The 25,589-nt window shown below is 37.9% G+C and overlaps 1 protein-coding gene across 1 annotated transcript in view; it reads left to right on the top strand.

Moving 5' to 3' along the window:
* Positions 1 to 25,589, top strand: part of CNTNAP5 (contactin associated protein family member 5) — a 561,684-nt gene that overhangs the window by 189,803 nt on the left and 346,292 nt on the right. The window contains exon 9 of the mRNA XM_027772830.1: positions 16,799 to 16,918. Within this exon, the coding sequence (XP_027628631.1) occupies positions 16,799 to 16,918 (120 nt within the window). The remainder of the gene's footprint in view (positions 1 to 16,798; positions 16,919 to 25,589) is intronic.

Here is a 25,589-nt window from a genome sequence, read left to right as displayed (position 1 = left end):
GCTGATGGAAACACAGAGGATAATGGGCACATGCAGAGAGATTTCCTGATGTATCTTTCTTTTATAACAACCATCTTTTGTGAGAACTAACATCTTCTCATAAGAACGAGAACTCATTGGGTCTTGCAAGAAATCATTAATCTAGTCATGAGACAGTTGCCTCCATGACGCAAACGCCATGAATCAGTCACTGCCTGCCCACTAGGTCTTTTCTTGGGACGTGGTGAATTAATTATGCCTTCACTTCAGACCTTTACAATGCAGTAAATATCATCAAGTCCCAGTACAAAAAGTTTTTTTGAGATATATTCAAACCATAGCAGGAAAGCTCTGGGTTCTTGTTTAGAGACCTCTCTGAGTACATGGGGCATATATGCAGCTCATAATATGGGAGCAGCTGAGGTTGGGGGTGGACTGTGTTATGAAGACCCTGTTGGGGCTGCTATCTGTCTCTGTCTTGCTCCCTCATAAAATAAATAAATAAACTTAAAAATGTGACTATTATATCAAATGATAATCATAGTGTCACAAGGTAACTGTGGTACCTGCTCTCATAATGTCTTCAAGTCCATGCCTTATCTTTTACCTCTGTCTCCTTGAGCTGGAAAAATTTCCTCCCTCAATTATGTGCATTCTATTGTGTAGTCGTTTCAATTCATACTGAATCTTCGTGTAATTTGAAATGCATATTTGGATTACAATGATAAATCAATCCAAGGCTTAAATCTTACCATAGCAATGATTTAACTAGTAAATAACTCCTCCCACCCCAGAGGAAAATAATGACTCTTCTAGTTTTCCTCTGATGTCTGATCAGTTCTTTCCATATTGGATACTCAGGTTATAGAGATCTCATTGAGCTATAGCATGGTTGTCTTCAAATTTAAGTATACATAACGATGTCCCCATGCTATGCTTAGGCCTCTTTTTAAGAAAACCTCTAACTGCCTCTCACTGGCTGAGTCCTTCATCCTTCCGCAGGTGGATCAATACATTCTCTCACTTGTCTTCTGTCCTTGGTGTATCTATTGTCGTTCCATTTTGGCATCCAGAGGGATCTCCCATTATTGCTTTTTGAATTCATAATTACCAGACATCAAAGATTATTTCTAGAAGACCATCAGGTGGTAAAAGGATAAACTTATCAGCTAAGAGTAGAGTCATCAAATAAGTAAAATGACAAATTTTCTTGATTCACAGACTTATATGATGACTGTTTTACCTAAAAGAAGTTTAAGGTTGCTAGGAAAAACAAAAAGGAAGAGAAAGAAATGAAAAAGGCTAAGTATTTTGGGAAAAGTTGAAGTTATTATTTTGACTATGAGTATGTCAGTATTTGTTAGAAACTTGAGTTTTTAGCAAATGGGACAGAAATCTGACAATCTCATGATATATATCATGATTTAATAAGCACAATTTTACAAAGTTTTTTGTTTGTTTGTTTGCTTGCTTTATTGAACAACGCTTTTCAAACTTAACTTGCAGGCCAGCCACAGTGGCACGCTAGTAACCCAAAGCCTCACAATTCTGAGACCATATGGGAATGTCCTGGGGTTATATCCCAAGGTCTCTCTGTGCACAAAGGGCTTGTACCCACCTGCCTGTGTTCCTGCCTGGCTGAAGCAAGGGGGAGGATCATGGTATGAAGATCTTGTTGGGAATGCCTGTCTCTCTCCCTTTCTCTTTCTTCTCTCCTTCTCTCTCATGTGAGAAATAAATAAATTTGGAAAAATTAATGTATCTAATAATGACTTCGAGATGCTATAAATCACAGGTTACAGAGTCCTCATCCCAGAGATTCTGCTGCAGTAGGTTAGGATGAGGTTCGTGAACTTGCATGTCCCTCTGGTCAGTTCAATGATGCCATCTTCTGTGAAGATCACACCCAGAGAGCCACTACCTTCGGAGCCATGTGTGCCTGATCAAGTTCATGCCAGCTTATACTTCAACATGCTGAGAGCTTTGCTTCCATGCACCTGAAAAGTCTATCAAAAAGGTTTACATTAAGCATGTTTTCATATTTATACTTCAAGTATAACACAGTATAAAGAATCACTACTATAAGTCTCATATATTAAAATATCAGATTACAGAGGGTCAGAATGATAATGATGTGTATCAGAAATATTAGACACCAGGTTCTCCATTTGTATTTAGGAACCACTGAGACATTTTATATTTACCTTGTTAAAATATGCCGTGGTTTCTGAGGAAATGAACTACAGGTGCAGGTTCAGTGGAGATGAAGTTGGCGGCAGGCACAGACCTTTGCCTCTCTCACTTGCCAGAGGACATCTGGCCGGCATGGTGCTGTAATGAGAACTCAGGGCTCTGCTGCGGTACGTTCTGGGAGCCACACCTGGTGGGGATTTTTCCTGTGACCTAACACTTCACCTTTTGACTTTGGGGGCTTTTTTTTTTTTTTTTTTGGAGAGTTTTTGCTATAGGGCACATGTGCTTGCTAGAAAGACAGAGAGAGACAGAGAGATAGAAACTGAGAAATCATCCCCTGGGGGGGATGGCCACGCCACAATCCCTTCTCCTCCATTCTCCTCTCAGGATCTTGGGCATGCATACACACATGCCCAGCATGAGTTTAAGCCATTGGATCCGGGACTTGAACCGCAGACAACTACTTGGGAGTCCAGCAACATAGCCATTACACCAACTGCTGGTCCTGTGGGACATATTTTATACATGATTAATTTTACCTGCATGGAGTGTACACTTCGGCAGTTTTTAGTATATTCACACATTTCTGCAGCTGCACCTTCTTCTAATTTTAAAACATTTCTGTACTCCCAGAAGTAACTCACACGTATTAGCCAGTCTCATTTCAGTCCCTGCCTGTTTACCTACCAAGTTCATGAAGCCACCAATGTGCTTTCTGTACCTATAGATGTACCTAATAAGGACTTGCTTAACTTCACCCAAATGAAATCAAACAATATAAGGTCTGTGTATGACTTCTTTCACCTAGCACGAATGCTTTCCAGGTTCATCCATGTTGTGGCATGAATCAGTAGCTAATGCCTTTTCATTGCCTAATAATATTCCATGTTATGTATAAACCACATTTTGTTTACTCAGTCATCAGTTGGGAGACTTTTGGTTTTTTTCCACTTTTTGGAAAATAATACTGACATGAATATTAAACCCTCTGTTTTCATGCATGTGTATGTTTTAATTTCTAAGTATCTACAACTGAAAGTGCTGAGTTATATACCCACCTCCTTTTCAATCTTTGTATTTGAAAATAATTTACAATGAACTGCAAACAAAACAACAGAGGTCCTGTGTGCCCCTTATCCAGTTTCCTAACAGCATATAGCTGTCATACTATATAAAGAACTTATTTTTTTGTAACACTTTTACATACACTCAGTCGTGTGTGTTTGGTTTTGTGTAATAGGATCACCTGTGTAGACTTGTGTACTCACCACCATGATCAGGGGCCGAGTAATTTCATCACAAGACTCTCTCATGCTACCCCTTTATAGCCACACCCACCACCTCAGTCTCCATTCCTAACATCTACCAGCCTGTAATTTGGTTCTATCTCCACTAACCTCCTTTTAAGTAATAAAATTGTTGCAGAATCCGTGTCTATTTTCAGCCTGCACCAGCTATGTGCAGACTGGGACATCAAAAGATCTATTTTCTAATTTAATCCCCTGACACATTTTTGAACTAATTTCAACAATCTCATTAGTTTTAACATATTTTTTTTTTTTTTACTTTTCTTCACTAAAACAAGGCCAAGGCAAAGTCCCACAAACCTTTTGCACAAGGGGTTTGATAAACTTAATTAAATAAATGACTGCTAACTACAAAATGCTTCACAAGCATTTACTTAATTACTAGAATTAATTTGATCTTATTTATGTCCGTAGGCTGTGCATGTAGATCTGTAACTAAATATGCAATCTTGTGGTAAATATGGTATTGCGAGGGACATAGGGAACAGCAAGGAATAAGACTGAAGCATTTCGAAGGCCTTAAGTAAGTTTCTTCTCTATTTCTATTACAATAGGAATATAAATGGTGGGACAGAAAAACTATAGCTCTGACCTTGGTATTTGAAAAGGTGAGGTCTAAATAAAACTATTTTGTCATCTAAATACTATCATTATCTTTAATGAGAGTAAGCATCGCAAGGACATTTCAAATTGTACCTTAGGCAATAAATTAGCTGCCAAACTATATTCAGACTATTTTCCTCAAATATGAAAACACTGATCCATCTGCTGTGTCCAGCTACATTATACATCTGTTCACATTAATATAAAAATCTATTCTATGGTCTTAATTTGTCTATCCTTGTCCTTTTCATTGAAGAGCACATACCTTCACGAGTTCCACTAATATTAGACCTTTAAATGTCACTTTAGTTTTCCTGGTTGCTGTTTTTCATGATAATGCTTCTTTGACTTTTCCTACATATTCTCATCTTCTTCCCAACAGACTACGTGAGAGTTCTCCTATAGATGACCTCTGATGCTAGCTTAGAGCTAGTTTAAGACATACCAAGTCATTTCAAGTATATTCAATGGGAGTCTCTCTGCTTGAGCTCTGCTAGGTATTGCAGAGTCCTAAGAAATGGCCACAGAATATTTTAGTTTAACTCAATACAGACTTCAATAACAATGAGGACTAATATGCATGAATATTTATGAAATATTAACCTTTTAGATTTCCTAAAAATCTTGGAACTCTAGACATGTACGGTCTAGCAGGGGAGACCAATAGATAAACCCAAGGATTACCGTATGCAGTGACAAGGACAGACAGTGGACCGTAGTCTGTCCCAGAAACCCAACTTCTGGTGATCTAGTCCAACAAGTACTGGCATAAAATGGGGAAAAGTTGTAATAATAAAGGTTTTCTATAACACTGTTTGTGCTAGCAAAAAGGGAGGAATCATTCCCACCATCCATTAATTGGAGACTAGTTAAGTAAACTATAGTATACTCACAGAATAAAGTGTGTAATAATTTGAAAAGAATGAAGCATATCTGTATATAATACTATAAGATAAGCTCCAGAGCATATGGTTTTGGGAGAAAAGTAAAGTGGAGAGACATAAAATGTGCAAATATTTATGTAAGAAAGAAAAGATGAATTTATTTGTATTTACTTACTTTTTCAAAATAAGTTTATTACTTTATTTTCATTTTTCTCATCTCTAATTTTATTTCTTTTAAATAAAAACGCTAATAATTTATTAAAATCAGACACAAAATTTTATATATGAATGATATAATGCATAGATTTATATAGATTTCTACATATTTTATTTTTTTTAAATGATTTATTTTATACATTTAATCACTATACATTACTTAGCCTGTAAGTTGAATTTATTCAACATGAATACACTCTACACCAGTCTAGTTGAGGATACAAAATATGTTATCATCATCAGCTAATAATCCATTTCTATCTCCCACAAATGTTTTGCCTCTCTATATTCCTCCTTAATTTCTTTCCTTACACTCATCTCCTTCTCCCACCTTCTTCCCCCATTGTCTCCAGTATCCAGAACCATTTTCAATGCTTCTATGTCCTATAATCATTCAGTTTCAACTATAGTGTGCAGTCAGTCAGTATATGTTAAGTGGAGACATACAATGTCTCTCTTTCATAGACTGGCTTGCTTCGCTCAGCAGTAAATTTTCCATATTCATCCACTTTCTATCTTATACCAGAGTCTTGTTTTTGTTTTTGTTTTTATGGCTGAGTAGTATTCCATAGACTACATGTGCCACACTTTTTCAATCCATTCATCTGTTCATGGACATTTGAGTTGGTTTCATGTCTTAATAATTGTAAATAATGCTGCAATAAACATAGATGTACAAGCACTTTTTTGACAGAGCATTTTTCTGTTTACATGGTTAAATTTATTTGGAAAAAATTGTTATAGGTAGATAGTAAGAAGAAGGAGGAAGTATAGAGATAGAAGAAAGACTTCAAGAAATACTTTGTTTTGGGACCTGCAGACGGTGTAATGGTTACGTTGCTGGACTCTCACAGAGTTGACTGTGGCTGCAGTCCCAGACCTGGCAGCTTAAACTCATGCTGGGCATGTGTTCATGTGCGCCCCAAATCCAAAGAGGATAATGGAGGAGAAGTGCTTGCAGCATAATGGCCATTCCTTCCGAGGGATGATTTCTTGGTTTCTCGCTCTCCAGTGAGCACATGTGAGCTATAGCAAGACTCTCTCTAAAATAAATAAATAAATAAATAAATAAATAAATAAATAAATAAATAAAAACAGAAATACTTTGTTTTGTCAGGGTCAGCCCCACAGCCTAATGGTTAAGGGAGATGGATCCCACATGGCCAAGTGCAATTCAAGTTCTTGTCCCAATATCTTGAAAAACACACTAGACATGTGTAGGTGCATGCCCAAGGTCCCCAGAGGTTGAAGAAAGGAGAAAAAGGGATTGTGTCATGACCATGCCCCATTGAGGGCAGTTCCTCCATCTGCTTCTCTCTGTTTCTCTCTTGCATGCACACGTGCCCTCTGACAATTAAAAAAAATACTTTGTTTTGTTGGTTTGACTTTGGAACTATATAAATATTTAAAAATATTTTTACATATTATAGATTCAACACCTTTTTTGTAGTGGTAGAAGACCACATCTCAAGGTACCACCTTCAAGCTAGGTTTCAAAAGCTGAGCATACGTTCACTAAATATATTCATAGGTGTGCATGGTGACGTGAGTGTGTGAGATGCATATTTTCTAAGCTTAATTCCACTATTCCTTCTTCCAGGAAGCCTTCCTGTATCATTAATCTGAATTAGTTATTCTTCCTCTCTGTATTTTTCAGGGATTCAGCAGTTGTCAATATCCTGTCATTTTTGTTTTCACTCTCCTCTCCCTTCCTTTTTCTTTTTTCCTTCTTTCTTTCTTTTCTTTTTTTTTTTTTTTGATGAGACCTTTTAGAAATAAGTAAATTACTACAAATACAACATTGATGTTGAATGACTAACACAGAGAAACAATTTTATCTTTAAAATATGATCGCACAAGGGCCAGAAGGTGGCATGGAGGTTAAGGTTCTAGATGCCACATGGCTAGCTGAGCAATTCAAGTCCTGGACCTGGTGGCTTGAAAATCACAAAACATGCCAGGCACGTGTGCGTGCATGCCAAAAATTGCAGGAGGATATTGGAAGAGAAGATATTGTGGCATGGCCCTCCGCTCTGGAAGGTGATTTCTCACTTTCTCTCTCTTTCTCCCTGTCTCTCTCTGGCAAGCATATTTGCCCTATAGCAGAAAAAAATATATATATCATAATAACACTATCATTGTCACATCCAACTCAAGTTAAAAATATTTTTATTCATTTAAAAAAATAGTTAAAAAATACTTTTTTTAGGGTACAATATGATTTTTCAGTGCAAAAATACAATGTATAATGACTAAAACAGTGTAATTAGCATATCCATCATCTCAGCTCTTTGTCATTACTTGTGCTGGGAACAAGTACAAAATCCTCCCTTCAAAATCCTCCTTTCCAGTTACTTTGAGACACACAGCAAGTTGTTGCCATCTATATTCTCCGCATTTTACTTTTATAACATTAGGATTTTTTAAATTGACTTTAGAGAGTATGCACTCACTCAAGAGAGACAGACAAACACAAAGTAAGAGAAAATGAGAAAGCCTTCCCCACCTCTACCTCCGGGGTCATGGTCATGTTGCAATCCCGTCTCCTCACTTCTCTCAGGATTTGGGGTACGCATGCACATACCCCTGGTGAGTTTTTCAAGCTGCTGGGTCTGGACTATGACTGCAAATTGGACATGTGGAATCCAGCCACTTTAACCACTAATGCTACTGGCTGACTCAACATTAAAAATTTTCAATATCGGGGCCAGCAGGTGGCGTGGTGGTTAAGGTGATGGACACTCCCACATGGCCAACCACGGTTCGAGTACCGGACCTGGTGGCTTGCTTTCTCACTTTCCCTCTCTCTCTATGTATCTCTCTCTGGTCAAATTAAAATAAATGAATGAATAAATAAAATTAAATAAATAATTATTTAAAAATATTTCTAAAAAAAGAAAAGGAAAATCCTAAAAAAGAATTTTCAATATCACCTGATATGAAACTGATTTTAATGTCTGATTGTTTTAAAGTGTCTTTATTTATTTATTTATTTATTTATTTACTTGGAATGTTTGAATCAGGATCCAAACAAGGTCTACACATGACTGATATGTCTCTAGCCCTTTTTGACATTTATTTATGGAAAAAACTGAGTCAAACATTCCTACATTTTAGACTTCTTTAGTTGCATCCTCCTAATGGACTTAAACACATCCCTTTGCTTCTTTCTGTAAACCAGTGGTTAAATCTTGAAGCTTAATTAGATTCAGTTTAGACTTTTGGCAACAATGATTTCAGGAGGTACTATATATTTTTTTTCCTTTCTTTTTTTTTTTTTTCTGAGAGTTTTTCTTGCTATAGGGTGCGTGTGCTCGCCAGAAATAGAGAGAGACAGAGAGACAGAAAGTGAGAAATCACAGCCATGCTGCAGTCCCTTCTTCTTCATTCTCCTTTCAGGATCTTGGGTATGCACGCACATGTGCCCGGCGTGAGTTAAGCCACCAAGTTCGGGACTCAAACCACGGTCGACTACATGGGAGTCCAGTGACATACCATTCCACCAACTGCTGGTCCTGGTACTATGTATTTCTTACTGCACCACAATAGAGCCACATTTTTAGGGATGTTAAGATTGACCTATGAATTTAGGTGTTGCTAATTAATCCATCTCTTGAAATATTTTCCATTACTATTTGTCTAGTAGTTTTAGGTGTTCTTGATGATTATTGTCTAATCCTTTATTTCATTTGAGACTAGAAAAGGATGATTTTCAAATTCTATTGTTCTATGTAGATTTTTTGGCTTTTGTTATTATCTAAATTTTTTTTTTCATGGTACTAGGTTACCCTCCAAAACAGTTCAAAAAAGGCAGAATATGCTTTGTATTCTTTCCAATTTTCATCATATGACTTTATTTTTTGATAGCTTCCATAAGTGACCAATGTGCTTAAATAGATAAATGATTAGATATATAGCTTGATAATAATTATTACAATTATCGTTCTTTCTGATGACCAAATCATTCCTTCAGAAATGGTTCCTATACCATTTTGATATTATTTTAATTCAAATAGCTTTCTTGTTTTCAGAAACAAGATATTCTAACTTAATTGTATACTGTTCCTGCTCCAAATAGGATTGTGGGAAAATAAATATATAAATAAATAAATAAATACCTTGTTTCTTTTCAGTGGGAAATTATATCTAGGGACCATAACTGTACTTAAGGTTTCTTCTAGCAATTTCAGTGGCCTCAATGTGAAAACACATTATTTTTAAAAAAAGTTTAAATAATGAGTTCATATTAATCTTACCTTTAAAATTGTAGAATTTAATAAAATTTCTGCATTTTTAATTTTATTCTTTGTGGTAAAAAGTTAGTTTCTTCCAACAATAAGATAGTTATTAACTTTTCTTTGCCATGCATAATAGTTTCATAATACAATAACAATATTGTTTACAAATAAGTTTGCTCAGTATGTTTTAAGATAATATTTTGATAAAGTATAGTGTACTATATTTTACTAGTTAAACTACTATTTTACATCCAATGTGTTTAAGTATATGAGCTCATAATAATACTAAAAGTATTCTCATTGATCTCATTGGACACTAGGCAATCACTTCAGTATTTTAAAACTGATAAATTAAAAGAAAAGTATGGGAGCCGGCAGGGGGCCTGGTGGTTATGACACTGGACTCCTACATGGACCCAGTGGCTTGAGAATTGCTCCAGGCACAAGTGAGTGCATGTCCAAAATCCTAAGAGAAAAATGGAGGCGAGGGGATTGTGACGTGGCCATCTCCCTGGGGGCGATTTCTCACTTTCCCTCCCATTGTCTCTGTGTCTCTCTCTGGTGAGTGCATGTGCCCTAGGGCATTCCTTCAGAAATGGTTCCTATACCATTTTGATATTATTTTAATTCAAATAGCTTTCTTGTTTTCAGAAACAAGATATTCTAACTTAATTGTATACTGTTCCTGCTCCAAATAGGATTGTGGGAAAATAAATATATAAATAAATAAATAAATACCTTGTTTCTTTTCAGTGGGAAATTATATCTAGGGACCATAACTGTACTTAAGGTTTCTTCTAGCAATTTCAGTGGCCTCAATGTGAAAACACATTATTTTTAAAAAAAGTTTAAATAATGAGTTCATATTAATCTTACCTTTAAAATTGTAGAATTTAATAAAATTTCTGCATTTTTAATTTTATTCTTTGTGGTAAAAAGTTAGTTTCTTCCAACAATAAGATAGTTATTAACTTTTCTTTGCCATGCATAATAGTTTCATAATACAATAACAATATTGTTTACAAATAAGTTTGCTCAGTATGTTTTAAGATAATATTTTGATAAAGTATAGTGTACTATATTTTACTAGTTAAACTACTATTTTACATCCAATGTGTTTAAGTATATGAGCTCATAATAATACTAAAAGTATTCTCATTGATCTCATTGGACACTAGGCAATCACTTCAGTATTTTAAAACTGATAAATTAAAAGAAAAGTATGGGAGCCGGCAGGGGGCCTGGTGGTTATGACACTGGACTCCTACATGGACCCAGTGGCTTGAGAATTGCTCCAGGCACAAGTGAGTGCATGTCCAAAATCCTAAGAGAAAAATGGAGGCGAGGGGATTGTGACGTGGCCATCTCCCTGGGGGCGATTTCTCACTTTCCCTCCCATTGTCTCTGTGTCTCTCTCTGGTGAGTGCATGTGCCCTAGGGCAAAAAAAAAAAAGGAAAATATCAAACATTTATCTTGCTTTCTTCATACAATTTTGTAATTTAGGGGAAATAAAATGATGGATGAGGAAGTTTTCAATTTTATAAAGCATTCCTACTAACAAATCGAGGAGGAATGATAGAAGTAGATTAACCACTTGCCAGCTGGTTTGTGTTTGGACAAAGTTCTTATATTTTATGAGCTTATTAACAGTATTCATAAGTAGGAATGCTTGTTTCCAGACTTTGCCTTTAGAACTCACTCAAAAACAGAACCAAAGGTTAAGGAGCAAGTATATCAAAAATGGTAGGCTAACTATGGAAGAAAATGACCCCTTACTCTCGATGGCCTTGCAAAATAAACTCTTCTTTCATGCTGTCATTCACACTGTAGTGTGAGCTGCTTCATGAACTCAAACTATGGCATGGATCATCTCTATCCTATCCCTGTATATCACTTAGGTCCTTGGGATCTTCTAGTTGGATTTTGGTTGGCTCACAATCTTGCCTTGGTCACTGGCATATCACAAATATCACACAATCAGAGGCTTAGCAAATACTTGCTGTCTTGCTGTTCTGGGAGTTTTTACCATGCAAACTCATCTGGTAGAGTTTGAGAGACAACCTGGAGAAGAACTAAGCACTGTGGTCTGTCAAAGAGAGCCAAACTGACCCAGTAGCTGACGCAGAGGCATGGGGAGTGGTACCATCAAGTTATCCAAGCTGGCCAAGGTCTGCCCAGCTAATCCCAGCCTAAATTGCTGACCTGAAAAGTATGAAATGGTTGTTGCTTTAAGTCAAATGTAGCATGTGTTTGTGTATGTTTTTATGCATCAACAGAGAACTGATATGGGAATATAGGTGACAGGAGATTAGTCAAATACTGGTAATTGTTGAAGCTGATTGTGATAACAGAAGTTTATGTTAGTACTCTCTTTGTTCTATGTATGTGTTTTGAAGTTTCTGTAACACAAAGTTAAGCAGAAAATACTACACTAAATTTTCATATTACTCAAAAGAATTCCTATTAAATTCATCTTTATTTCCTTTTCAGTGTTGAAATATTAGCTTTCATTTAATTTCAGTTTTTAAAATTATTTAAAATAGGGCCAACTCATGGCATTGTGGTTGGGTAACTAGGTCCTACATAACTGGTATTGTAGTTTGATTCTCAGACCTGGTGGCTTGAGAGGCATGCCACATGTGTGTGTGGGGAGGGCAGGGCACATGTGTGTGTGTGTGTGTGTGTGTGTGTGTGTGTGTGCCCAAAATCCCAAGAGAAGAGTAGAAGAGAAGTGATTATGGTATAACCATTCTCCCCTAGGGAGTGTTTTCTCATTTCCTTCTCTCTCTCTCTCTCTTCCTCTCTCTCTGTCTCTCCCTGGTAGGTGCACATGCTCTGTGGCAAATTTTAAAACATCAAGACCCAGCCTCAGTGGAGCAGTTAATAGCTTAATGAACTGCGGTGCTGGAAGCCACATAGACACCCATAGGTTTGAATTTACTGTTAGGTATGCAGGTACAACTCAAGATGCTGATGAGCTGGTGGGTAATAGGTGGAGAACTGTGGTATGACAAGACCCTTTTGAGTGTGCTTACTCTCATACATGTGCACATATTTTCTCTCATGAAGCAAATAAATAAATATATAAATAAACTTTTTAAAGGTTTTTTTTTAAATGTAGAAAACATCCAGAAAGGTACAGATTTCATCCTTGTCTCCATTCCCATTTTTTTTCTCCCCCCCATATGTAGTTATTTATATTAGATTTTACTTGAATATTTGAGGAGACATTTTAGATAGTTGTTAGTGAATTTAGAATTAAATTACTGATATATAGGTAGCTAAGCAAATGTGAGAATAAGACAATTGTTCATTCTAAAGAAAACTAAATTTTATTCAGATAAGAAAATGTATTTACATTATACTATGTGGCTAATTATGACTAGCATTCGTAATATATGTCACTATACAAAGTAATCACTTATCTAACTAAAAATATAGTACAATTATATTGCAAGAATAGCAAAATGAAAAAATTGTTTATATTTTGGGGAGGATGAATGAAAAAGCACTAAGTCCTCATCTTCCATATAGGTAAGTGAATACATATCTTGTGAAATGTATTACTTACCAATGGAAAAAAAAGTAAGTAGCAATATAGTTATACTATTTAGATATATTAATATAAGAGTAAAACCAAAAGAGTAAACTAAGAATTGAAAGTCATTGTCTCTGTACAGGAGGGAGGTAGGACTATAGGTTTTTTATAGCAAGATTCATGTCGAAAACTAAAAAAAAAAAAAAAAAAAAAAAAAACCATCAAGTAGAAAACTGATGAAAAGAAGGGGTAACATGACCTGAAATATGGGATAATAATCACAGTAGCAGTTCGTAATTGTTAAGCTTTTTTTTCAGGTGCCACACAAACATGGGTGGTTACTACTACAGTATGAAGTAGGCTCTCTTTAGACCTATACCCAAATGAGAAATTTGAGTTTATTATATATCTATTATCACAAATCCTTGTAAAATTTAGCATCTGTAAGCAACATACGTTATCATGGCATAGTTTCTCCAGGTCTATGAGCAGCTCAGCTGGGTGGTTCCGGCTTAGTCTCTCCTATGACTACAATCGCAATGTTGGCTAGGGCAGAAATCATTTCATGGTTGAACTGTGGGATTCTGCCTCAGCACTCTCTCACAAGGCAGGCTGCAGAAGCTTTCAAGATCACTCAGATGCATCTCTTTGTGGGGCTACCTTATAACAGCGGTTGGTCTCTAGCTCAACAAGTGATCCAGGAGTACCCCAAATGGAAGCCACTACCTTTTTATAACCCATGGAAATGATATCTATTACTTCTGTCACATTCTATTTGTTAGAAGCAAGATGCAACCCATTGGGCGGTGGGGAGGGATTATGACCAAGATGTGAATACCTGGAAGCATCCATCATGGGAGCTACCTTAAAGGTTACACCCCACAGGGACCAGCAGGTGGAGTGGTGGTTAAGGCACTAGACAGTCCCACATGGCCAACCAGGGTTCAGGTCCCAGGCCTGGCGGCTTGCTTTCTCACTTTCCCTCTATTTCTCTCTTTCTGGTCAAACAAACAAAAAAAAAAAAAAAAAAAAAAAAAAAAAAAAAAAAAAAAAAAAAAAACGAATGAATAAATAATTCCTTTTAAAAATAAATAAATAAACAAATAATAAATAAAAAGGTTACATCCCACAGATGAGTTAGCTGTTCTGAGCTCCCATAGGCAGTCAGTGGTAGCACCATCATGTTCAACCATCCCCTTGGATTGCAGGGACAATGTTCTTACACACTGTTATCAGCAACCACCCATATGCTGCCTGGTAGTGCTCACCCTTTGTGGGACAGCAGTGACTCCTTAGACATGGTTGTCACCTTGGGAGAGTGTTCATGTTTGAGGAGGGCTCACACACATAAAAGCTGACTCTCACATGTGTAACGCCATCCAAGTATACTACCAGGCTTGAACAAACATAAATAATGCCCATTTAATATGTAAGGCACAAACTATGACACTCCCACCTACCTCCTACATCAGAAGGTGTGCAGGAATGTGCAAAAGAGAATTCCAGGAGTGCAAGGATAACCTTCGACTCACTCTAATTTATACAAAGTCGAACCCTCTGAAACTTTAGAACTTGGCTGCTAATGAATTGTTTGAGGTGCCCCTCACATTTGATTATGACAATCTGCAGCTTCATAGCCCTGGGACAGGGCATTGCTCACAAGGGGCAGGAGTTGGCATAGGTGAAATGTTTGTTCTGTATCTTGAAAGTTGTAGGAGCCACTGAAGTGCTTTAAGCATGAGAGGGTGGCATGATTGGATAGGACCTGCTGCTCTGAGTCACAGTGTTTTGTCTGTAGCATCAGTTTACAGCCAATATTCCTATGCATGACATGGCAGATGCCTGCTTGACATCCCTCCAAATGCAGTCATGCATGTTTTGTGAAATTTGTACATTTCTCAGACTGCAGGCTGAGCAAAGCTTGCTATCTCAGGACAACTGAGCCTTCCTCTATCTGAGCATACAGAGATCTTTGTACCTGCTAGCCAGTCTGTCAGCTTTCTAGAGTAGACTGATTGTCTCAACTATGGGTCTTCCTCTCGTGGTGCCACACCTGTTGACACTTACCATGAACTTAGTAAAGGCTTCTTATGTTAAAATGGACTGAACTTGGAACAGCTTTGTGGCACAGCAGTATCATGCTGCTCAAGCGATCCTGGATCCGATATGAAGAACCAGTGTTGGGGACCAGCAGTTAGCGTAATGGCTATGTCGCTGGACTCCCACGTAGTCAACCACGGTTCGCTTCCTGGACCCAGTGGCTTAAAACTCACACCGGGCACATGTGCATGTGTGCCCAAGATCCCGAGAGGAGAATGGAGGAGAAGGGATTGCAGCGTGGCCATCCCCCCACTGGGGTGATTTCTCGCTTTCTGTCTCTCTATCTCTCTCTGTCTGTCTGGCGAGCGCACGTGCTCTATAGCAAAAACCTCTCCAAAAAAAGAAAAAAAAGAGCCAGTGTTGGGTTCCATGGTTGACCTTGTGCATGCTGAGAGAGTGCATTTGTGATGCTGGCTGACTGGGAAGACTGGGCTGGGGTGTGAGAGGGACGATCAAAGTGTGATCAAAGTGTGAGATCCTGTAGAGGATGCTTCTCTCTCTTGTTCTCCTTATTTTTCACTTTCATGAAAGAAAAAAATAAACTTAAAAAAAAAATAGACTAGGCCAGCAGGTGGCGTGGTGGTTAAAAAAAATAGACTAAACAAATGCGCTAAACTCATGCTGGATGCATGTGTGTGCATGCTCCACCTGCTATATATGTGCTACTGTACTGGGTTCTGGGAATATAGAAATAACACAGTGTCTTTTCACTTTATTAATAAAAAGAGATAATCAAACATGTGCATTATTTTTAACTTCAATAATTATGTATTTGTTGAACTTCAGCTGTGAGTATGCTACCCTGCTAGAAGCTAAGAAACAATGTCTAACAGCAGAAGACTACTTTCCTTAGAGATTCTACAACCCATTGAGGAAGACAGAATAATAATATATTGATAATCCTACTTCAATATAGGGTCATAAAAGGAGCAAATATAAGTCAGCAGAGAGGAAGTTCCCATAAGTGGTAAGGGAGATTCTTGGGGGGTGAGTTTAGAAGAATGAATGAGTTAGGATGAATGGAAGATGTGATTATCAAAGGTTGGGACACTGGTTTGTTAAGCTTTAGAAGAAAGTCAAGACTACATAATAAGGGAAACAACTAAACATGAAAAGTAATTACTATTGTTCCTTGGTATCCATAGAGATTAATTTCAGGACATCTGCAAATGGCAAAATCTGAGGATTCTTAAGTTTCTTGTACAAAGTGAAATAGTATTTGCATATAACCTATGCACAATCTTTGTATATATTAAATCACCTCTAGATTTCTTATCATACCTAAAAAAAGATTAAAAGTCAATGCTACACAAATAGTTATTATTCTGTGCTGCATTTTAATTTTTTTGAGAGATTTTTGCTATAGGGTGCATGCACACAGGGAAGACATAGAGAAAGATAGAGAGACAGAAAGTGAGGAATCACCCCCCAGGGGGTGATCCAGTCTCCTTTTGGGATTTTGGGCACAATGCACATGCATCCAGTATGAGTTTAAGCCACTGAGGCTGGGACTTGAACTGTGGTCACTTACTTGAGAGTCTAGAGAAGCAACCATTATGCCATCTGCTTGTCCCTCGTTTTAAATGGTATCATGTTTTATTTATACTTATTTATTTCAGTATTTTTGACTGGTGGTTTTTTGAATCTATGTGTATGGAGGGCCAGCTGTGTAAATAGGAGTTACTGACCCCTACAGAGTCAAACAAAATTTCCTCTCTGCTGCCTTTGTGTCTTTTCAGCCATCTATGAGCAATCCTGTGAGGCGTACAGGCACCAGGGGAACACGGCTGGTTTCTTCTACATCGACTCAGATGGCAGTGGGCCTCTGGGCCCTCTCCAAGTGTACTGTAACATCACTGGTAAGGTCAATTCCCACATGGGTGTAACCTAACCCCTATGGTAGGAAGTAAAGAGAAACCCACTGGAAGGGGACACTGGTGTAAATAAAAATGTAAGGAATTAACTTCTTGGAGGAACGAATATTTCTGTAAATAATAGGATTAATGTCTAGATTATTTTCATGAAAGAGAATAATCTTAATGGTCTTGATAATGTTTCACTCAACTAAGAGCAAATTAACAAGTTTTCTTTGTTTGCTTGTTTTTGTTTGTTTGTTTCTGAGTAAGACAGAGACAGAGATCTTCAATAGTCCTTATGCTGTGTTCCTTCCCCTGGCTCTGGAGAGAGCCAGGTTCACGGGTACACACAATGTATTGGAGCAAACTTGAGACATGATCCCAGAGCCTTTCCACTTGGTTGTCAGCATCACGCAATAGTGCCCCTTCTGCCTGCTCCCCTGGGGCTGGGCCTCAGGTGTTTCCTGCAAAGCTTGCCAAAGACATTTTCTCACTTAAAATTCAAAAATAAGTAAAGGACAGAAAGAGAGAGAGAGAGAAATAATAAATTTAAAATCAGTAGTAAAACTTGGCTCAGGATGCTGAAAAGTTGGATTCCTGTTTGACTCCAAGTACTGTTTGACTTTGGTGAGCCCTCTGCTCTCTTTGAGCTGAATTTGTTAATCAGTGAAATGGGAATACGAAATTCTAACCCCTAGAGTTGGGAGTGTTCAATGCACTGGTGTCATGGAACAGCTAGAACAGCTAGTCAAGCTGGTTACCTCTTAGATGCTTAGGAAAAGAAAAGTGAACAGTTTTTGTTTGTTTGTTTGTTTTCCTGGAAATCTCATGATAGCTTGTAACTTCTTTCTAAAGTGCAGAGGAACCTAGTAAGAGGCAATTATTACATGGGTTTAGGAACATAAGTGAGTTTAGGAACAGAAGATGATCTTTAAGTCAAAGTGATTCCATAAAACTAAACCTTGACATAATAGCAATTTAAAAATTTAGCTGTTTGTATGTGTCTGTCATTGTGAGTGTTATTAATTGGCATATGCAAATTTTTCACTTGTCTAAAACACTGATCTTCAGTGGTCGTCAGCATCATGTACTTGAGCTGGGAAGTAGGGCTACTTATGGCTTATTGAGTCCTAATGCCCCAGGCTTCTGTGCAATTAGAGGAACACATTTATCAAGCTTTTACTGTTGCCAGACACTGTCCTAGACACCAAGGATATACCAAGAGATAAGATATAGTAGCTATCATTCACAAGGTGTAAAATTGGCAGCATGGCCAAGCAATACCACAGGCAGAAACACAAGCAAACCATTATAAATTTGTTATAAAGGACACTAAACAATTCGCTTCTCCAAATATGAAGGAACACATTTTGTTTTTCTGCAGAAAATGCAGATACTTGCAATTGGCTGCCATTTTGTTTCATTTTTGTAACACTTTATTTGTCCAAAACGATGTAAGCAGTTGTACTGTTTCTTTTCAGGCTGTGGTCCAGTACAGTGTTCAACCACCTTGTTAAGGACTAGACTTCTCAGTGGATCTTAGTTATATTCAAAACAAAATTAACATATAGATTCTTGCTAGAAATGCAATCTTGCTAAAAATGCAAACATTACTACAAACTTCCCAGTCTCAGAAATTCTAACTCAATAAATGCATTTTTACAAAGCTTTTTGAATGATTCTGATGCAGATTGTTTCTTATTCACACTTTACCAAAATATGAGGAGCTAATTTGGCTGCAGAATAAGACAAAAAGTATAATTACCTGTGGCGGAGTGACCAAGTGTGACCTGTAATAGGAGAGGTGGTAATGAATATGAATAACTTAGCCCTACCATCCTTGGAAATTGAACTGGGAATTTACAAATACCTCTTTCAATCCTCACAACAAAAATCTCAGGCAAATATTTTTATATCTCCATTTTACATAGAAGGAAAGTGAATATGAAATTTCATGACTTATTCAAGGTTCAAATTCTGTGACTAACAGTCAAGACTCAGGAAGCATATAGAGTCTCTGAGTCAATAATAGTTCATGTAACTGAAATATTTTATATTGTATTTATTTCATTTTAAACAGTGTTTTTCCCAACAATTTTGTTATAAAAGTAATCACTTTTAGTTGGTAGAATTTTTTTTTAGATAGATTTTTGCAATAGAATATATGTGCTCACTGGAGAGACAGAGAGACAAAAAGCAAGAAATCACCCCTCAGAGGGGGATGGCCATGCTCCAAGCCCTTCTCCTCCACTACAAAAAGTATAATTACCTGTGGCGGAGTGACCAAGTGTGACCTGTAATAGGAGAGGTGGTAATGAATATGAATAACTTAGCCCTACCATCCTTGGAAATTGAACTGGGAATTTACAAATACCTCTTTCAATCCTCACAACAAAAATCTCAGGCAAATATTTTTATATCTCCATTTTACATAGAAGGAAAGTGAATATGAAATTTCATGACTTATTCAAGGTTCAAATTCTGTGACTAACAGTCAAGACTCAGGAAGCATATAGAGTCTCTGAGTCAATAATAGTTCATGTAACTGAAATATTTTATATTGTATTTATTTCATTTTAAACAGTGTTTTTCCCAACAATTTTGTTATAAAAGTAATCACTTTTAGTTGGTAGAATTTTTTTTTAGATAGATTTTTGCAATAGAATATATGTGCGCACTGGAGAGACAGAGAGACAAAAAGCAAGAAATCACCCCTCAGAGGGGGATGGCCATGCTCCAAGCCCTTCTCCTCCACTCTCTCTCAGAATTTTGGTCACACATGCACATATGCCTGGCATGAGTTGTAAGCTGTCAGGTCCTGGACTCAAACCACATTCGACTAAGTGGAAGTCCAGTGATACAACCACCATGCCATCCACTGGTCCTTGGAAATATTTTAAAATGTAAGGGATAAAGGAAATATTAAAGCTACTCATAATCCATAGTCCAAGAATTGCTATTTTTATTATAGTGTCAAAATATCATTAGGACTGGGACCAGCAGTTAGCGTAATGGCTATGTCGCTGGACTCCCATATAGTCGACTGCGGTTTGTGTCCGGGGACGGTACTCACGTTGGGCATGTGTGCATGCGTGCTTAAGATCCTGAGAGGAGAACGAAGGAGAAGAAATTGCGGCAGGGCCATCCCCCCTGGGTGGTGATTTCTTGCTTTCTGTCTCTCTGTCTCTGTCTGGCAAGCACACACGCCCTATAGCAAAAACGTCTCCAAAAAAAAAATTTCATTAGGACATTTTTGTATGAGTAGATGGATTTTACACACACACACACACACATAGGTTATAGGATGGATGTGTTAGCTGGAGAGAGTCAGAGAGAGGAAAAATGAGAAACCACTCCCCGGGGGAGAGGGCCATGCTTCAATCGCTTCTCCTTTCTTCTCTTGGGATTTTGGCTGCCTGCACACACCTGATGTTGTTTTTAAGCCATTGTGTCTGGGGTTCAAGCTATGGTCAGCTGTGTGGGAATCCAGATCCTTAACCATCATACCACTTGCTGGCTCCATAAATCATAATTTTTCCTTTTAATGTTCAGTATAAACTTTTTCCTGTAATATTTTAAAAGCATTTTTAAAGATTAAAATATTTTCTTTTTTTTTTTTTTTTTGAGGGGGAGGGAGAGGTTTTCACTGCAGGGCGCATGCGCCAAACAGACAGAGAGAGATATAAAGACAGAAAGCAAGAAATCACCCCCCAGGGGGGATGGTCATGCCGCAATCCCTTCTCCTCCATTCTCCTCTCAGGGTCTTGGGCACGCATGCACTCGTGCCCGGGGTGAGTTTTAAGCCACCGGGTCCGGGACGCAAACTGTGGTCGACTACGTGAGAGTCCAAGGACATAGCCATTACGCTAACTGCTGGTTCCTGAGATTAAAATATTTTCTTTAAATACAGCTGAAAACTTAAACTCTCTGGCCAGCTCCTTGGCTCAGTGATAACACACTGCCCAAGTGCCGCTGGATCTATATAGAAGATTGTGGGCTTATTCCCCACTTGACCTGTACATGTTGGGCACATGCGTCGTGGCCATGACCCTAACCGGCTGGGAAGGCTCTGCAGAGGGAACATCACGGCATGAGACCCTGCTGTGAGTGCTTATCTTCTCATTCTCTCTTTCTCTTTCCATCTCTTTCTTTCTTTCATAAAAGAAAGAAAGAAAAAACTTAATTTTTTTTTTAAATGTAAACCCTCAGAAACAGTGAATAGGGAGGAGATGGTAACTAGGTCCCATGGGACTCTGGCTCCTTTTCTAGACTTTTCTCAGGGTTTCTGTTTGATAGTGTGTCCGATAATGGCTGCAGGTGAAGGCGTGAATGTATGCATGCAAAGGCTCCTGTTTACCGATTCAGTCCTGAAGGAATCAGTGTCTGAGTAGTGTCCTGAATTGATGTACGTAGTTGGTCATTTCATTTGAATGTGTTGTGTTTTAGTCACATGTAGCTGTAAAAGGTATAGGTTGCTGTTTTCAGTTTCATGTTTGTTTTTCCTAAAATACTTGTAGAGCTAAAAGCTATGCTCTGTTTAAGGCTGAATTACATAATTCTTACATTTAATTGAGCAAGCAGTTTTCTAATACATAAATGCAATGATAGTTAAAGATTCATTAGTTATTTAAAAATGTTTAATAAAAGTGATTTAGGACACTATGAAAGCGTAACAGAGTGGCCCTGGGAAGGGAGGGGTGGAGGAGGAAGAAGGTAAGATAGAAGCAGACAGAAATGGAAGCAGGGAGTGTTGCTCTGCCTAGAGGTCTGGTTTCTGAGAACACAAACTTGCTGTTGTTCATTTTTTTCCTTAGGATCACTAGGACCATGCCATACAAACTGCAAATAGCCCTGGGAGACAGGAAACCTGGCTTCTCCTCCTGCACCTTGTGCTCACCAGCTATGTGCTCACAGCCAGTTTCCATCTCTCAAAAATAAAGATCTGGAGTGGGGGCTAGGTGTCTTCCAGTTCTTCCTTATTTCAAATTCTCTCAGATATCACTTCAGCAGCTACAGAGAAGGGATGTCTCTCCAGTGAAATCTACAGGTACAGTCCAATGGATGTCATGAGGACAAAGGCAGGCTGGGTTCAGATGCCAGCTGCTTCCCTCTTTATAATGCAGTCTGAGAACATGAGTTTCCTATCCCTTTAAGCAAGGTGATACCTAAGCGGTCCTGGAGATTGATCTGTGTAGCTCATTTGCACATGGCAAATCCTTCCTGCTTCTCCTGAGCTTCTGGTGGTTGCCCAATCCTTGGTGCTCCATAACTTAGAGCTCCAGCATTTTAATCTTTACCTCCCAGAGGTCGCACCCTGCCTCATGTGTCATTGTTTCTCTCTTTTCTTCTCAGGATAATCATTTTATGAGACTGGGCTCATTTTATGGAGTATAGCCTCATCTTTGATTTTTTTTTCTTAATCACCATAGGGCATATGTGCTTACCAGAGGGAAAGTATCAGAGAGAGGGAGAAAGAGGGAGGAAATATCCCCCAGTGAGCAAATTAATACCACAATCCATGCTCATGCATTTTTTTTTATCTTGCCAAGATCTTGCACAAATGTCTAGAATGTTTTTCAAGCCACTGTGGGCTGTATTTCAGATTGCAACTGGCCACGTCAGCTTGAATTTCTTTAATCACTCATTTATGGGGCTTAGAATATAATCTCATGTTAACTTAATTACATCTGTAAAGAATTTACTTCCCAACATGTCACATTCATAGATATCAAGCATTAGGAGTCCACTGTATCATTTGAGGAGACAAAATTCAATCCACAGCAGTGACATTTGAGTCTCTTTCACAGACTAATCATGGAGCAGACACAGCAACATTAAAGTATAATGTAAAGGCAATGACTAGGTATGAATAGTGTGTGTTGGAAAGAGGTGCCCTTACCCTGGCCTGATGTGAGTAGAAGATCTCTTGTCAGGCAGTCGTGTCTCTAAGATCTGAACGGGAAAAGGAGTCGGCTAAGAGAAGGAAGACATTTCCAGGAAGAGAATGAATGGCAGGAAGTCACACACTGGGCACGCCAAACCCATTGACTTGAGTCCTGAGGTTAGAATGCTGAAAATTTCATGAAGTCATTACCACATGGAAAAGGAAGACTCAGATTGACTTGAGCCAGTGCAAATGAAAGCTGCTGAAGGTCCATTATCTGAAATAGATTTTCCCAGCAAGGAAATCTGCTACCTGAGTTCAACCAAAGGAAAGGAGCAATAGTTCTATCATAGACAGTTCTAGAGCACACCAGGCTATTTAGCTGGCCTTGAAGAGGAGATGAGCCACATTATGAGAACTAGCAATGAAATTTCCTCTTCATATCATGCATGGACATCAGCACTGATGTCCTTTCTTGAGGACAATAGCTTGCTCAAATTAAAGACTATGTACAGAGGTGTGAGCACACAAAATAAAGTTAGGAGAAAGAAAACTTACTACAGAACTTGGTACAGAAGGGTTGTTCTTGCCACCAAACCTGGAGAAAGGAGTATTGTCAAATGGGAAAGAGAGTGCTTATGGACAGGCTGTGACCTCTTGAGTGAGAAGCACACAGCTCAGTTGTGACCACTTGGACCCCGTCTCTTTTTGCTTGTTTCATTCTCTGTCCTAGGCTTCCTATTAACCAAACATAGCTATAATCTAGAAGACACAAGCACTTATTGGTAGAATACTTCCAGGCAGCCTACTTGGGCACAGAGAAAGTTACAGGTGGGTGGGACATGGATATGGTAGGACAAATAGAAAATACCTCTACAGCTTGCTTAAAAGATTATCCAAAGAAGTCTGTGAAAAATGATAAAAATTGATCAAGTATAGATGATAGTATTGAGAGTAAAGGCGGTGAGTGGAATACATAAACCATGCAAACAAATGAAGCATAGATTTGTTCAATAAATTTCAATTTGAATCACAAGGAACCTCTTTTTACAGCTTAAATGGGGGTAAGGATAGGATGAAATGTAAGAAACACATGGTAACTGCTTTCATGAGTTGATACAGGCACTGAATTTAGGAATAACTGAGAGACAAGTGGACAACTAAGAAAAACCATGACATGCTAAAATGTAATGTTTGAGAACTGGCTTCATAGCATAATGGTTAAGGCAGTTGGATCTCACATGGTCAACTGCAGTATGACTCCTAGCCCCAGAAGCTTGTAAATATTTGCTGGGTACATTTACATGCACACCCCAAATCCTGACAAGATGGGAAATGGAGAAGAAGGGATGTGATGTGACCACATCCCATTGAGAGACGTTTTTTCTCTCTCCCTTTTTCTGTTGCTCTGCCTCTCTGATGGGCACATGTGCCCTTTGGCAACAGCAACACAAAAATGTAATGGTTTGTCAAAGTAACATCAGGGCTCCATGCCACTGTGTGTGGTAAAAATCTGGACCGGATACAGGCCATTTCAGACAGTGATGTAGAAATTGGTGATTATCCCTGGACGTGTCAGTCTAATTGGGCAAGTGGAGAAGGAATCCAGACAGAAATAAGAATCAAATTGCTGAATGAAAGTGTACATTAAGTGGGCTTATAGTTTAGAGGAGATGTCATCAGGAAGTAAAAGAGTTCCTGGCAATGGGACAAATATAAAGGAAAAGATAAGCATAGAAGAGCAGAGAATAGTAAGTAATTGAACTGAGCAAATGCCTGAGATACCTGCATATAAACCTTGGGTTAATGAGACAGGAAGCTGGGGCTTCTCGGGCTACCCTCGTTCCTTGGTATGATGGTTAACTTTATGTGTCAACTTGGCAGGAACACAATTTCCACGTATTTGGTCAAACATTATTCTGGATCTTTTTGGTGAAGGTGATTTTTTTTTTTGATAAAATAGACATTTAAATCAGTGAATTTTTAAAAAATCAGATTGTCCTCCATAATGTGGATGGACTTCACACAATCAGTTGAGGATCTTAAGAAAATAAACAATGACCTTTCCCAAATAAGAAAGAATTCTGCCAGCACATGTCTTTGGACTTGGCAACTCTTCCCTGAATCTCTAACCTGCTGGCCCACCCTGTAGATTTTGAACATTCTAAGCTTACATGATCTAGTTCCTCAAGATCAATCTTTCTCTCTTTTCCTTTCTCTTTCTCTCTCATCTTATAAATTAGGTTATCTATCAATACATTAATTATAAATTAAAAATTTCATTTAGTCAAAAATTTAATACTCTTAACTACTGAACATCATAGCATAGCACAATCTATGTCAAACATGCTCAGAACACTTCATTAGTCTCCAACTGGGCAAAATACCCTAAGACAAAGCCTGTTTTATAATAAAATGATGAATCGCTCATGCAATTTACTGAAAGTGAAAAACAAAATAGCTCTCTGCATCAACCCAGTATCATAGAGTATCATTTGCATGGGAAAAGACCAAAATTAAAAATAAGTATAATATTTAGCTAATGCATAGCATTTTCACACCATCATAATGTCAAAAAATTGTAAGTTAAACCATCTAAAGTTGAGGATTGATCATTTTATAAATGTATAATTATACGTACGCACACACTTTCAATTCATTCAGTTGGTTTAACTAGGTCATTGGCAAGTCATGATAAAAAAAAAAAAAAAAAAAAAAAAAAATAAGCATTTTTTTTCCCGAGCAAATTGAATATGCAAAGTCAAAAAAGACGAACATGCAAACATTGCA

The sequence above is a fragment of the Tupaia chinensis genome, unplaced genomic scaffold, assembly GCF_000334495.1.
Source record: "Tupaia chinensis unplaced genomic scaffold, TupChi_1.0 Scaffold000309_1, whole genome shotgun sequence".
NCBI classification, from domain to species: domain Eukaryota; kingdom Metazoa; phylum Chordata; class Mammalia; order Scandentia; family Tupaiidae; genus Tupaia; species Tupaia belangeri.
The sequence above is the reverse complement of the archived record's forward strand: the minus strand, read 5'-3'. Positions and strand labels throughout refer to the sequence as shown.